The 15,784-nt window shown below is 35.4% G+C and overlaps 1 protein-coding gene across 4 annotated transcripts in view; it reads left to right on the top strand.

The window, feature by feature from the left end:
- The window catches only part of plekhh1 (pleckstrin homology domain containing, family H (with MyTH4 domain) member 1), a 33,749-nt gene extending 18,449 nt beyond the window's left edge, over positions 1–15,300 (top strand). For 3 of the 4 annotated variants that reach the window (XM_077539494.1, XM_077539492.1, XM_077539491.1), the window contains 13 exons: positions 1,377–1,559; positions 1,625–1,736; positions 3,430–3,542; positions 5,765–6,120; positions 7,910–8,087; positions 8,203–8,358; positions 8,466–8,563; positions 9,233–9,374; positions 9,492–9,631; positions 10,785–10,914; positions 11,584–11,667; positions 11,754–11,900; positions 14,153–15,300. In XM_077539494.1, coding sequence (XP_077395620.1) covers positions 1,377–1,559; positions 1,625–1,736; positions 3,430–3,542; positions 5,765–6,120; positions 7,910–8,087; positions 8,203–8,358; positions 8,466–8,563; positions 9,233–9,374; positions 9,492–9,631; positions 10,785–10,914; positions 11,584–11,667; positions 11,754–11,900; positions 14,153–14,308 — 1,995 coding nt within the window. In that variant the 3' untranslated portion in view covers positions 14,309–15,300. The remainder of the gene's footprint in view (positions 1–1,376; positions 1,560–1,624; positions 1,737–3,429; positions 3,543–5,764; positions 6,121–7,909; positions 8,088–8,202; positions 8,359–8,465; positions 8,564–9,232; positions 9,375–9,491; positions 9,632–10,784; positions 10,915–11,583; positions 11,668–11,753; positions 11,901–14,152) is intronic. The other variant, XM_077539493.1, reaches the window with a different exon arrangement.
- The last annotated feature ends 484 nt before the right edge of the window (positions 15,301–15,784 follow it).

Here is a 15,784-nt window from a genome sequence, read left to right as displayed (position 1 = left end):
GAACACTATTTATTTACAGTTGCGCTAGTTAGCAACTAGCACACTAAGAGTCCTCAGTGGTGGCGAGAAATGGCAAAATTAACATTAACAAGTTGTTTTTTGGGGTTTTTTTTTTTACTTGTACGGGCCGAGCTTGATATATCTAGCATGCTAACAGTCTTAAGGCTAATAAACCTTTGCATTCAGAGGCGAGAACAAGCTTCATTTGAACAGACTTTTAGTTTCATAGACATCTGTAGTTAGCTGCAATCATGCTACTAAGAGTTGTAAATGGCTAGAGAAGGCTAAGTTACAAGTTAGCTAGAAGGCTAAGTTAGCATTATGGAGCAAAGAAACTTTGATAAATTGAAAGGGCTGAGCTATTTAACTGTTAGCACGCTAACAGTTTTCACTGTCTAGAGTAGGGGGTCACCAACCTTTATGAAACTGAAAGCTACTTAATGGATTCTGGTTAATGTGAAGAGCTAACCGTTGACACACTTCTGAAAAAAAAATCTTCAAATGACTACTTATTTAAAAAAATATGATTTTATTTATATAAAGATAATAGTAAGTTAATAGTTTCTCAAAAATATAATGACAACTCTGCTGGCGTTTACATTTTCAAATGATCATTTTGGTCCTAGAAAATCACAATGCCCCATCACTGATGAGTTATTTTTAAAACAGTCCACTCATGGGGTCCTTCTTGGCTATCTGGTTCCCATCCGCGCACCATGTTGTTTACCCCTGATAAAGAAAATGCTAAACTAGCTAGGAGCTAACGTGCTAGCAATCTTATTTTAGTTAACTAAAACTAACGAAAAAAACAAAACAAAAATTCAAATAACAATTTCGCTAACAAAATAAAGTAAAAACGAAAATGCTTTTTAAAAAACAAAAACTAATTGAAACTTCATTTTATGTTTACAAAACTAATTAAAAATATAATTAAAGCAAAAATGTCCGTTGTTATAGTCTTTGGTAATTAATTTGATGCATGAGCCTTTGAGGATGATTTTAAATGTTATTTTAAGTACATTTATTTTTAATATGAACCGCAATAAGGACGTTTAAAAGTATGTCACACAGAAATGATGTCATCTAACAGCAGCCAATAGAAAAGCACCTTCAGATGACGGCACTCCTATTTTTTAAATATTGCGCACAGGTCATACACATTTTAAAAAAAAACTAAAACTAAGCTAAAACTAAGCATTTATTTAAAAACTAACAGAGCCACCCTGAAAACTAATTACAACTAACTAAATTTAAAAAACAAAACTCAAAACGAAATAAAAACTAACAAAAATGAAAAATTCCAAAACTATAATAACCCTGCATGCTAGTAAGTGTCATTTGTTGAGTTAAATATTGAAATAGCGTCCACTTTGCAGCTGCCCCTGGGCCAGTTGCCGCTGCGCTCAGCGTCCGTCCAGGAAGTGGACCGCTCGTGCGACTCGGACGAGGACTACGAGGCGGGCGTCCGCGGTGGCTTCCTGTCGTCGCATTGCACCCTGGTGGTCAAGCCCGTCGACCAGAGCCCCTCGTACCTCCTCATCGGCACCAAACAGGAAAAGGTCAGAGGTTCGCTGCGGCAAGTTTCCGTGAACCTTCCGGATGTTAACGCCGATTTCGCGGACAGGACGCGTGGCTGTACCACCTGTGCGTGGCGGCGGGAAGCAGCGCCGACCTGAAGGTGGGCACCGAGTGCGAGCAGCTCATCGGTCGACTGCTGGACGCAGATGGAGACGCAGGTGACTGGCGTGCAAATTGTTCACGTTAGGGATTCCTTTTTCAGACCACGACCTCAAGTCTGTTAGCCCTCTTGTTATGATGCAGGTCAAATTGACCCTTTGCTTTTTAATTTTCCTTTTTTAAATATTAAAAACATTGCACTGAGGTATATGATATTTGTTGATGATTAAAGATTAGAAAAAACACAACCAGGAGGGCTACAGTCGGTTAACTCATTCACTGCCAGCAATTTTCATGTTTTGATTTTTCAGCAGTGAGCATGATAATACAGCTAAGTTTCATCAATATTCACATTCCTGGTGAAAACACTGTCAAAAAGAGCTCGTTGCAACATGGCCCTGGCTGATCTCTAATAAATACTCTGCTGCCACTTTTTTGTAATAACTACCATTGCTTTTAGCCACCTCTTCATGTCAGAAGCCTCATCAAAGCCTTCTGTATACTCTTGCATTAAAAAAAAAAAAAAAAAAAGGCCAAAATGCGTTTTTGGGAGTGAAGGACAAACTATTAAAAATCGGGTTTACATGTTTTTGGGTTTGAGTTAAAAAGAAAAAAGGGGTGGGGGCAAGGCGAGGATAAAGTCATAATGTTTGGACAAAAAAGTGTTCATTTTGTAAGATTTAAGATTGAGAAAATTGAAATTTTTTTAGAAACAAGAGTAATTTTTCCCAATATTTTTTGTAATTTGCTTAAAATAATGTTAACATTTTTAAGAGTAATGTTATATTTCTTTTTTTTTTTTTTTTTTTAGAATATTGTCAGAATTTTGCAATATTAATGTTTAATTTTATGACACTAAAGAAAAAAGGCATGGTTCTTATTTTATTTTTATTTATTTTTTCAAAATTTTTCATGTTTGATTTTATTTTGTATTATTGAATGATTCATTTCAAATTAATCCTCCAGAATAAAAGGGTATTTTATTATGAAAAAAAAGTTGGAATGTCACGACAGTTGTATACTTCAAGAACTAAAATTTTCATCAAAAAAAATAATCTTATGGATATAATATTAGCATTTTTTTTAAATAAAATGTTAATCTTACATGATTGTTTTTTTTTTCAAAAATTAAATATCTAATCTTTGAAAATAATCTTCCTTGTTACTATTTTATCAAGAATCTATTCTTAATCTTATGAGAATGTCATGTTTTTGGGGTAAAAAGTTGTTTAATTTCATATTTAAAAAAATAAATTGTAATTTTTGTTCAAGAAAAAGCTTCTTGACCTTGGGAGAATAACATATTTGCATTTATTTTATTATTTTAAAAGAAATAAAATCTGTTAATTTACTGATTTTGCCTTCGTTACTTCTTTTTTTTAAAAGCCCACTTATATATTCCAGCTGATTTTTTTTCTATCTTAGTATACTGTGTATTTTTTTCATAGTGTAATATGGCCGTAAAACTCCTCTGTTTATATTTGACCTTGTTCCGTCCAAACTTTTTTAAGCTAAGCAGGTTGTACTGTGCGAAATTGTTGCCTCTGTACCACAAAAGAGTTTGACTGACTGCACAATTCTCAGTCGTTCCTATAAATGGAGAGACGTTAAGTCAGCGCTAAGTTATTCTGATGCCTGCGTCTAAAGGCGGCAGACGGTGTTTACAACCGTCACTCGCTCACTCACTCCGCTCGCTCGCTCGGCGTGTCAGCTGCTGAGTGTTGACGGCCAATCTTTGTTTGTTTTTCCTAGAATGCAACCTGTGGCAGAGCGACGCCTTGAGCTTCTCCAAGGAAGGTCTGCGCTCGCCGCTCACCACGTTGCCCTCGGACGCGCTGCAGACGGAAGCTCTCAAGCTCTTCAAGGTCCATCTCGACGCACATTTTTATATGGAATTGTTTTACTGTTATCTCACTTCCAGTATCTACGGGGCGTATATGTAATATTAATTAGCTAAGAATATCACAATATTGCAATATTCAACTATATCGCATGTTTTCCCAATATCATGCAGCCCGATTATACATTCGTGTACATGAGAATAGGAACGATTAACAATAAATAAAAAAAAAAAAAAAAAAAAAAAAAAAAAAAAAAAAATAATAATAATAATAATAATAATAATAATAATAATAATAATAATACAAGCTGAAGGTAAACTAAATTTGCATTGACTGCTAGCAATCATGAATTCAATCTCAACATTAAAATTATACTTTCAATTTCAAAACAGTTCCTCAATTATGGGGGGAAATAACATTTTATAAAAATGTATATTAATTAGCTAAGAATATTGCAATATTCAACCATATCGCATGTTTTCCCAATATCGTGCAGCCCGATTATACATTCATGTACACATTCATGTACATGAGAATAGGAAATGTCAACGATTAACTATTTAAAAAATATATAATAATAATAATAATAATAATAATAATAATAATCCATCCATCCATCCATATTCTTGACCGCTTATTCCTCACAAGGGTCGCGGGGGGTGCTGGCGCCTATCTCAGCTGGCTCTGGGCAGTAGGCAGGGGACACCCTGGACTGGTTGCCAGCCAATCGCAGAATAATAATAATAATAATAATGATAATAATAATAATAATCATAATAATAATAATACAAGCTGAAGGTAAATTAAATTTGCATTGACTGCGAGCAATCATGAATTCAATCTCAACATTAAAATAATACTTTCAATTTCAAAACAGTTCCTCAATTATGGGGGGAAATAACATTTTATAAAAATGTATATTAATTAGCTAAGAATATTGCAATATTCAACCATATCGCATGTTTTCCCAATATCGTGCAGCCCGATTATACATTCATGTACATGAGAATAGGAAATGTCAACGATTAACTATTTAAAAAATATATAATAATAATAATAATAATAATCCATCCATCCATCCATATTCTTGACCGCTTATTCCTCACAAGGGTCGCGGGGGGTGCTGGCGCCTATCTCAGCTGGCTCTGGGCAGTAGGCAGGGGACACCCTGGACTGGTTGCCAGCCAATCGCAGAATAATAATAATAATAATCATAATAATAATAATACAAGCTGAAGGTAAATTAAATTTGCATTGACTGATAGCAATCATGAATTCAATCTAAACATTACAATTATACTTTCAATTTCAAAACAGTTCCTCAATTATGGGGGGAAATAACATTTTATAAAAATGTATATTAATTAGCTAAGAATATTGCAATGTTCAACCTGGCCATATCGCATCTTTTCCCAATATCGTGCAGCCCAATTATACATTCATGTACGTGAGAATAGGAAAATATGTCAATGATTAACAATTAAAAGAAAAAAAAGAAAAAATAATAATAATACAATCTGAAAGTAAATTACATTTCCATTGACTGATAGCAATCATGAATTCACTCAACATCATCAAAATTAAAATTATACTTTCAATTTCAAAACAGTTTCTCGATTATTGGGGGAAATAAAATTATATAAAAAAAATTATAATACCACAAAATTATGTAAATTATTATTTTAAGCCATGTAAAAAAACAAACAAAATCAATGCATGAATGCATACAATGCAATTGCTAATATTTATTTATTTTAGGTGTACTAGAGTCCTGTATCTAGAAAAGCGCTGCTGTTATTATTAAATAATATTTTAAATTAATTGAATAATTAAATTATTTCAACAAAATAAAAAAATACATCAAAAGTATGTCCTGTATATTTTATAAGACAATTAGTATTATCGTATCTACTATCTAGTGTTTATAAATGTACACAAAATAAATAAATAAAAATATATATATTATTGTAATTTGTTACTACACTCATACCTTTATTTATGTGTGTACTTTGTCCGTTGCTCTACATTATATGAGCAATGCAAGTACATGAGTGAATACTGCTGTTGTGACAACTGAATTTATCTCACAGTTAGAATAAAGTATCAGTATTTAGCCATTATCATCAATATATAATTTAAAAAAAAAGAACATGTATTTGCACATTTCTAGCTGCGCTTTGCTGCTCCCTGCTGGTGGTTCTATGCGACAACACTTATTTCAAGGTGTGTGCGTGTTTGGCGTGCAGTCGTGCCAGCTGTTCATCAACGTGCTGGTGGAGTCTCCGAGCGTGGACTACCATACGTCGCTGGCGCAGAACGCCCTGCAAGTGTGCCTGTCGCACCCGGAGTTGCACAACGAGATGTACTGTCAGCTCATCAAGCAGACCAACCGCCGCACGCCGCACAACTACTCCGTCACGCAGGTTCATCACGCCGTTTTAACGCCAGGAGGACGGCCGCCGTCTTCTCAGGCGTTCATTATTTTTTGGTTTGTTTTTTTGCAGTGCTGGCAGCTGCTGTCGTTGTGTGTGGCGCTCTTCCTTCCTCAGCAGCACTTCCTCTGGTACCTCAGGCAGCACCTGCACCGAAACGCCGACCCCAGGTGAGATGCATCAACACCCTGCAAATCATTTTGTGCATTTTTTTTCCCAACTCACTCAAAATGTTTGTAAAAAAATAAATAAATAAATAAATAAATAAATAAATAAATAAATAAATAAAATAAATAAAATAAATAAATAAAAATAAATAAATAAAGGCATGGTCAAGTTGTAGTATAGGGCAGTAAAATAGTCTGTGTAACTAAGCCACGTCTGCCATCTAGTGGTGATTGCTAATATTACAACTTTAAAACTACACTTGACTCCTGCATATTTGAGATTTTCTTTCTTTTCTGTTTTTTCAATATTTTTCACGTTTTATTTTTTCTCATTCTTTATGGACAATTTTAGATTTAATGTTTATCAGCAGTTATCAAAGAGTTTTTGTTTGTTTGTTGTGAGCTTGTATGACTGGGGGGGAAAAAAATTCTAAAAAAATAAAAATTAAAAAAAAATAATTAATTGCCAATCCCTGAACTAATGGCATATCATTCCATATTATCCATACTTATGCATATCCATATTCTCATCATATTATATTATGCTGTAGGCAGCATGGTGGATGATTGGTTAGCACGTCCGCCCCCCAGTACTGAGGACGCAGGATCGAGTCCAGGCTCCGGCCTTCGTTGGTGGAGTTTGCATGTTCTCTCCGTGCTTGTGTGGGTCTTCTCCGGGTACTCCGGTCTCCTCCCACATTCCAAAGACATGCATGGCAGACTGATTGGGCGCTCTGAATCGTCCCTTAGATGTGCTTGAGTGTGAGTGGTTGTTCGTCTCTGTGTCCCCTGCAATTGGCTGGCAACCAGTTCAGGGTATTACCCTGCCTCCTGCCCAAAGCCAGATGGGATAGGCTCCAGCACCCCCGCGACTCTTATGAGGAGTGAAATCCACATGACGTAAGTTCCGGAGGCCAATGTCCAAATTCACAAGTCTTCAAATTTCACCTTCGTTGCTATGGCGACAGACCTGAAGCGAAAGCTGCTCTTCTTCTACACTTGAATGTCTCTTCCACCAGCTGAGCACGGTGCCGGTTGCCGCCATCTTGCAGCGGAATTTGCAGGCTACATGAGGACGGAGCCTTCAAATTTGTACATAGCTATAAAAAAAATAAAAATAAAATAAAATAAAATACAATAAAATAAAATAAAATAAAATAAAAACAACTCTCAATCTCCTGGCCCACCAACCAGGGAGCAAGGTTATTTTACATAACTAAAACTAATGAAAAAGCTAAAACTAAAATTCAGAAAACAACTTAGTTAAGAAATAAAGTAGAAACAAAAATGCTTTATTAAAAAAAAAAGAAGAAGAAAAAAAACTAAATTTTATGCTTACAAAACTAACTAAAACTAACTATAATTCTAGCAAAAATATCCTTTGTTTTGGTCTTTGGTAATTAATTTCATGCATGAGCCTTTGGGGATATTTTAAATGTGATTTTAAGTAGATTTATTTTGATATTAACCAGAATAAAGACGTTTGAAGGTATGTCACACAGAAGCGACGTTGCACCTTCAGATGAAAAAACAAAACTAAAACTAATACTAAACTAACTACAACTAAACAAATTAAGCATTTATGAAATAACTAAAACTAATAAAAACTAACAGAAAGAACCACCATGAAAACTAATTAAAACTAACTCAATTTAAAAAACAAAACTCAAAACGAACTAAGATGAAAAATTCCAAAACTATAATAATAACCCTGCCAGAGAGTCAGTCCCTTGAAGTTACGCCACCCGCCAACTTCACGCGCTACCCGGTCCCGTTTTTTCGCCGCTTGCAGTAGCGACGTGGGCAAGTACGCGGTGTACTGCCAGCGCTCGGTGGAGCGAACGCTGCGCAACGGCGAGCGGGAAGCCAAACCGTCGCGCATGGAGATCGTCTCCATCCTGCTGAGAAACCCGTACCACCATTCGCTGCCCTTCAGCATCCCGGTGCACTTCATGAACAACACTTACCAGGTAAGAGCAACGTTGAAAGTCCAAACGGATTCTTGTCGCTCGTCGAAGGCAGTCGACGTCCGATCCAAAAGGCGTCTTCAGTTCTCGATTTCAGTCCTTTTCCTCCCCTCCGCAGGTTGTGGGTTTTGACGGCTCCACCACTGTGGAGGAGTTCCTCGACACGTTGAACCAGAGGATCGGCATGCGGAGTCCTCAGCTGTCCGGTTTTGCGCTCTTTACCGATGACCCATCCGGCAAAGACCTGGAGCACTGCCTGCTGCCCGCCGCCAAGGTGGGCCAAATGAAATCATCTTAACTTCCTGTGAAGACAACAGATGCTCTCTATTGTATAATATCCATATATTGTATGACCAGAATAACTTTCGGACCTTTCCCCAGATTTGCGATGTGATTTCCAAGTGGGAGCAGGCCCTCAAGGAGCAGCACCCGGGGAAGAATGAGGGGACGCGGATTGTGCGATTAACTTACAAGAACAGGTAGGACGTTTCCACCATGGAGGCAAAATGGAGTCCAACCAAGAGGACAATGTGACTTTATTCACTGCTCAGTATAACCATTCAAATATGTATTAGACATTTAAAAAAAAAAAAAAAAAAAAAAGTCAAATTTATACATGATTGTCTATCTACTTTAAGTACAGTCTTCCCTCGCTATAAGCTGAGTATCACTTTAATTTTGAATATAATTGAAAATAAAATGAATGCAATAAAATACTAATTTATTTCATTTAATTTAATACTCATCATTATTACTATTATTATTGCAGTTCAATGTAGGTAGGTACAAATAAAAATATAACTGGGATGGAAACAGGAGTTAAAAAAGATTGAGTTTTCTTTCCCATTAAAAACATTATGTAAAATGTCACATTATTTGAAAACAGATTTATATATTATTAACATTGTTAATTGCATTGAATAATTCCGAAAAAAATCTCATTATGGCAGATATTTTTTGCATAATTAATAATTAATAAATTAATCAAATACAATCAAAAATAATTATTTCATTAATCAAGCTCAATGAAATATTTATTTATTTTTAAATATTTGTTGAAGTTAATATATGTGTAAATATGCATCCAAATGTGGGTTGGAAACAAAAGTTCAGAACCTTCCATTTTTGTGCCCGCCCCTCCACCGCAGGCTTTGCTTCCGCTCTCAGGTCAAAGGTGAGACGGAGCGTGAGCGCCTCCTGCTGGCCCACCAGGTGAATGACAATGTGCAGCAGGGTCACTTCCCCGTTAACAAGGAGCTGGCGCTGGAGGTGGCCGCCCTCATGGCACAGGTATCGACAAAAAAAAAAAAATTAAAAAATAAATAAATGAATAAATAATAATCCACACCACACAGAGGCTTTCCTGGCTCAAACCGAGGTGCAAGCATTCTGCATTGTATTTTTAAGGTGGAGCATGGCGATCTGGAGCGAACGGCCGCCACCGGCCCCACGTCGCCTCAACCCAAGTCCCAGCTGATGCTCCTGCAGGCATTGGAGCGCTTCTACCCCAAACGCTACAAGCACAACTGCAGCGCCGAGCAACTCAGGTCAGTCCCAAGTTTGGGGGTTTTCTTGTCATTGGACACTTCATTCGGTACACCAACGTGAAAACTGCAGCAGAAATAAAATAGTTTTTATTTTATTTTATTTTTATTTTTTTATTAATGTGCTTGTAGTTTACATCATGCCAAGAATTGTTCTTAATATTTTAGGTCTCAGTATCATAAATTGCAAAGTACAATAATAAAAATAATATTGCAATAAAAACTAAAAACTTTTTGTACAGATATATTTTTTTTAGGAATTAAAATCTAATTATTTTACATTAAATTGCAAAAAATATACAAAAACACATTAATTATTTCTTCATATTATTGATATACATTTTTAAAAAGAAAATAGCGATTTTTTTTTTGCTTTTATTGGTAAATAAATTATCGATAAAATAAAATAATGTAATTTTAAAAATAACATTGTATCTAATTATTGATAATTATTGTTTATACAATGTTATTTTTAAAATTACATTATTTTATTTTATTGATGATCAATTTAATTACCAATAAAATCCGAATGAAAAAAAATCGCTGTTATTTTCTTTTTAAAATGTATTATCAATATGAAAAAAAAATAATGAATGTGTTTTGTATATTTTTGCAATATAATATAAAATAGATTTGAATCTAAAAATATGTCTTTATGAAAAAATCAATTTTTATTACAATATTTTTATTATTGTACTTTGCAATTTATTATACTGAGAGCTCAGTAATTAGATTAAATAACATGAAATAATACAATTTCAAAATGAAATAAAATAATTTAATTCAATGTTTTGCATTATTGCTCATGAAAAAGTTAAAATAATTACATCTTGTCCAACGATGAAAAATAAAAGATGTCATAAAAGCTTTAGTAGTGAAATTTAAATACTAAAAAAAAAATTAAATACTGCACACATTATATTGGCATATTACCAAACTAATGAATTTTACCATTGATACAACACTCATAACTAAATGAATTCAAAGCATTATTTTATTTCATCAAAAATATTTATATGTTGAATTAAAAATATATATATTTTTTTAAGTTCTCAGTGATGTATGTACACCATTCCTCTCAATGCCGGTATAAATAAATAAATGAGTCCTAATTTGTGCAGTGAGTGTGCATATTGCTTATTTGCATCCTTCTCAGGGAGCTGAGCGAGCGTTTGGCGGCCAAGTGGTCGACGCTATGCGGCTGCAGCGCGGCCGACTGTGTGAGAATTTATTTGACGGTGGCACGCAGGTGGCCCCTGTTTGGCGCCAAACTCTTCAGCGTCAAGGTACGACCATTTTGCACCTCTCATGTCGCTTTGGCAGAGAGACGAAACCCACCTTTTTTATTTTTTTTTGCAAGAATACGTTGTATGTGCCAGAAAATTTGGTTATGTTGCAATTTCTTGTGTTCAGACACATTTTTTATTTTTTTTGTTTTGTTTAATTGATGACTGTTTCCCTGTTCCTTGCCCTGACATGATTCGGGACAAATCAATGTGTGAGAGGCGGTCTCCATTGTCGTCCACCAGATGGCGACACACTGTTGTGTTTAACATTGTGCAACTTTGAAAGAAGAAGAAGAAGAAACGTGAAGACAGGAAGTATTTCAAGATCAGACTTGTTTTTGCCAAAGGTTATTGAATATGAAATCCTCCTCAGTCCTGATTTTTTTCACCTAACAGGAAGGTGAATTTTCATTTGTACATCCTTGGGCTTGATCGTTGATATAGATTGTCAGATGATAACCAAGTTAGTTAACGAGTTTACTGCAAACACAAAATGAACACACTTTTCGTCCACTATTTTTGCTGTACCCATTGCTCTTGTTCAATATATGAAATGATTCTAAATGTGTTTGTATTGCATAAAAGTGCGAAATAAAATCCAATATGTTCTAGAAGAAAAAATTTGGGGGTTTAGCTCCCTCTTAACTAATATTTTACATGTGTTTGCAGGCCATGCCGCCCACCCCTCACGAGCAGGGCCCGGCCTGGGTGGCGGTCAACGAGGACGGGCTGTGCGTGCTGGACTACGCCATGGTCGCTTTTCGAACATCAGCAAAATGGTCAGTCAGACTCAGGAGCAAACAAATTAACGCCGGTTTGTTTTTGTTGCTGTTTTTTAGCATACGCTGGCCTCATACGCCTACCAGTCGGTGGTCACCTTTGGCGGCTGCTGCGACGACTTCATGCTGGTCGCCAGCCAGCAGAAGGAGCCGGGAGGCGGGAAGAAGAGTGCGGAGAAGCTGCTGTTCGCCATGGCCAAACCAAAGGTAACCGGAAAACTCAACTTTTTCCATTGAAATGAATGGAAATGCAACGTGTGCTATGTGTTCAAATATCAGTCTTAAGGCTGAAATATGTTTCACATGTTGTGTTAGCATTAGACATTAAGCTAACGGACTCAAGTCTGTTTGTTTCAAATACACGTCATTCTCCTAATTTTAGTTTAGTTTGACAGTAAATTTCAAAAAGTGGGAGTGGCGTTAAACTACAACAGCGTATTAGGGCCACATATAAATATTTTTGTAGAGGGCTGGGGCAATATCCAAGAGATTTTGTAAATATGCGACTTTCTAAAGTGGCAAATTACAGAGAAAAAAAAAACTCGTACATTTGCGAGATTATAAAGTGGCAAATTTGCGAATTTATAAAGTGGCAAATTTGCGAGATTATAAAGTGGCAAATTTGCGAATTAAAAAGGGGCAAATTTGCCACTTTCTAAAGTGGCAAATTTCTGAGAAAAAAAAACTCGTACATTTGCGAGATTATAAAGTGGCAAATTTGCGAATTTATAAAGTGGCAAATTTGCGAGATTATGAAGTGGCAAATTTGCGAATTAAAAAGGGGCAAATTTGCGACTTTATAAAGTGGCAAATTTGCGAATTTAAAAAGTGACAAATTTGTGAATTTATAAAGTGGCAAATTTGCGAATTTAAAAAGTGACAAATTTGTGAATTTATAAAGTGGCAAATTTGCGAGATTATAAAGTGGCAAATATGCGAATTAAAAAGGGGCAAATTTGCGACTTTCTGAGAAAAAAAAAACTCGTACATTTGCGAGATTATAAAGTGGCAAATTTGCGAATTTATAAAGTGGCAAATTTGCGAGATTATGAAGTGGCAAATTTGCGAATTAAAAAGGGGCAAATTTGCGACTTTATAAAGTGGCAAATTTGCGAATTTAAAAAGTGACAAATTTGTGAATTTATAAAGTGGTAAATTTGCGAGATTATAAAGTGGCAAATTTGCGAATTAAAAAGGGGCAAATTTGCGACTTTCTAAAGTGGCAAATTTCTGAGAAAAAAAAAACTCGTACATTTGCGAGATTATAAAGTGGCAAATTTGCGAATTTATAAAGTGGCAAATTTGCGAGATTATGAAGTGGCAAATTTGCGAATTAAAAAGGGGCAAATTTGGGACTTTATAAAGTGGCAAATTTGCGAATTTAAAAAGTGACAAATTTGTGAATTTATAAAGTGGCAAATTTGCGAATTTAAAAAGTGACAAATTTGTGAATTTATAAAGTGGCAAATTTGAAAATTTATAAAGTGACAAATTTGCGAATATATAAAGTGACAATTTTGCAAATTTATAAAGTGGCAAATTTGCGACTTTATAAAGTGGCAAATTTGCAAGTTTACAAAGTGGCAGATTTGCAACAAAAAAAAATCAGAAACTTACAAGAAATACACATATCGTACAACTTGAATATTTGCGCCAATACTTTTCGGTGGTGTTTTCAAATAAAGGAGATAGGAGAGATGAACCATATGATGTTAAGCATTCGCTCTTTGAAGTATCGGGTATGGCCAGCGACAAAGACGCCTCGCTTTGTGAAGGTCCACACCCTGAGGATCAAGCATTTAAATTTGTTAAAATGTATATTAATTTGTACATTGATGTTTCCAGAATTACAATTTACAAAAAAAACACACAAAAAAAAAAACAATGCATGGGCATTGTTTTTTTTTGTGTGTTTTTTTTTTTTTTTTTTACAAGTATCTAAGTTGATGTATCGAATCTGCTGCTCTCCGTCATTCACTTGCATTTACCTAAAGTATGCTCGCTTCTGATTGGTTAGTGCTAGTCAGCTGATCAGGAAGTGTTGGCGTTCTAGCTACTGTGTTTGTTGAGTAAAGTTTAAATTAAGAATGAATCCGTCTCCATCCTACCATTTCATTTTATAAACAGAACCATTAGCCACCAATGAATCCTCAAATGATTAGACTATAGCTATGCTATGTGTATTTCTCGTAACTTTTTTTTTCTCGCAAATATGCCACTTTATAAATTCTCAAATTTGCCACTTTAGAAAGAAGTAAATTTACAACTTTCTAAAGTAGCAAATTTGCAAGTTTTTTTCTCTGAATATTACCCCCGCCCCTCTAAAAAAAAAAAAAATAATATATAAATATATATATATATATATATATATATATATATATATATATATATATATATATATATATATATATATATATATATAAATTAATAAATAAAAGCCAGTTTTTCTTGGCCGTCAGATCGTGCAGTTGACTCTGCTGATGGCCAGCTACATGAACCACTGGACCCCGGCCGCCCCGCCCAACGCCTCCCAGCAGCCCCAAGCGCACTGGGACGCCGACGCCCGCCATTTCCCCACCATGAACTACACCACCAAGGTCCCCACGCTACTCTGACCTCGGCCGCTTGAAGTGCCCAGCTTGAGTTTCTTTTGTTTGTTTTGAACCTCAGCTACCAAATGGAAATGTGGTTACGCAATCATTCGGTAAGCAGATCCTACTAGCTTGAATTACAGTAAATAACATCTTTCACACTGAACGGTATCGACTTAGCTTGAAACTGTTACACTAAAAGTACATTCTATGAGGTGACCTTGTTTTCCCGCGAGATAAAATTCATTCTCCATCGTCGATTTTAGCTGAACTGGTGCCTAATCTACTCTGTTGCAAAAGTAGCTAAAAGTATGCGTGTGCTGTCATGCTAGTCCACCTTTAGCATCCTGTCGGATCAAGTTAGTTAGTTAATTCTTCTAATTAGTACATTTTATTTGCTCAAAAAGTGAATCATTTTTTTATGGTACCTGTGATGGCCATGGTTCTATTTCGACCCTCCCAACCACCAGGTGGCGGTGCTTAACAGCACGGAAATCCCTCACATACTTAAGAGTCGTAACTGTCGATTTACAAGGTGTCTGACTCAATGCTGCCACCAACTGGAAATGGAGGATACATGGTTACACTTTTTTTTTTCTTTCTTTTTTTTAATGGTGTTTGCCTTAAGATGAGACAGAACCACTAACAGTGTATTTAGTGGCTAATATGTTAAAACAAAAAAACGAACTATTTTGGATGGAACCACTGTCTTTTTTTTTTGTGTGGAAAACGTTAATTTATTATTAGTACAAGCCTTTTTTGGGGGGCGTGGGGGCTTACAGACAATATGTCTGCCATGCTCAAAACATTGTTCTAGATGGCAAGTCACAAATGTTTGTCTCATGAAAATAAATTGGACTCTCGAATTTTGTGTTCATTTTTAACTCAGTCATTTACAGATGTCCTTGTGACGTCATCCACCTGACATATTATCATGTTTGTAATTGTATAAGTGTTGTACAATGTACAATTTCAAATACAGTAATGTAGAAATTAAAACGCATTCAAAATCTTGATTTTTTTTTTTTTTCAATTTACATTCCCAGTTTATGTCTTCCTTTTCCGTGACAGTTATTTTTTTCCCAGTATTTCAACATCCTGTTTCTCACATTCAGTTGGTCTGTTTTTACTTTCAATTTCATGTCAGGCCTGCCTTGGCTTACCATAGTTTAGAATACTGCTCCAAGTGGCCATTTAAAAAAAAAAAGGAGAAAAAAAAAGTGCATTTCAAGTGACACGTATCGATCGAGCAAGGCTGTGTTTACACTGAATACATGAAACAGCATGTGATCTTCCCAAACATGTTCTACAGAACTGCACAATTGTTTACAGGCAATACAGCATGGATTAAAAACATAAATAATAAACGGCCCGCTCGAGCGCCTCCTACTTGCATCAAATGTTGCGTGTTTCATCCAAGAGAAAAGAAAAGGAGCGCTGCAACCAAGTGGAGACTATGGAATATTTGCAATATTTTTTTTAATCAGAAACTTTTTTGCT

The sequence above is a fragment of the Festucalex cinctus genome, chromosome 12, assembly GCF_051991245.1.
Source record: "Festucalex cinctus isolate MCC-2025b chromosome 12, RoL_Fcin_1.0, whole genome shotgun sequence".
NCBI classification, from domain to species: domain Eukaryota; kingdom Metazoa; phylum Chordata; class Actinopteri; order Syngnathiformes; family Syngnathidae; genus Festucalex; species Festucalex cinctus.
The sequence above is the reverse complement of the archived record's forward strand: the minus strand, read 5'-3'. Positions and strand labels throughout refer to the sequence as shown.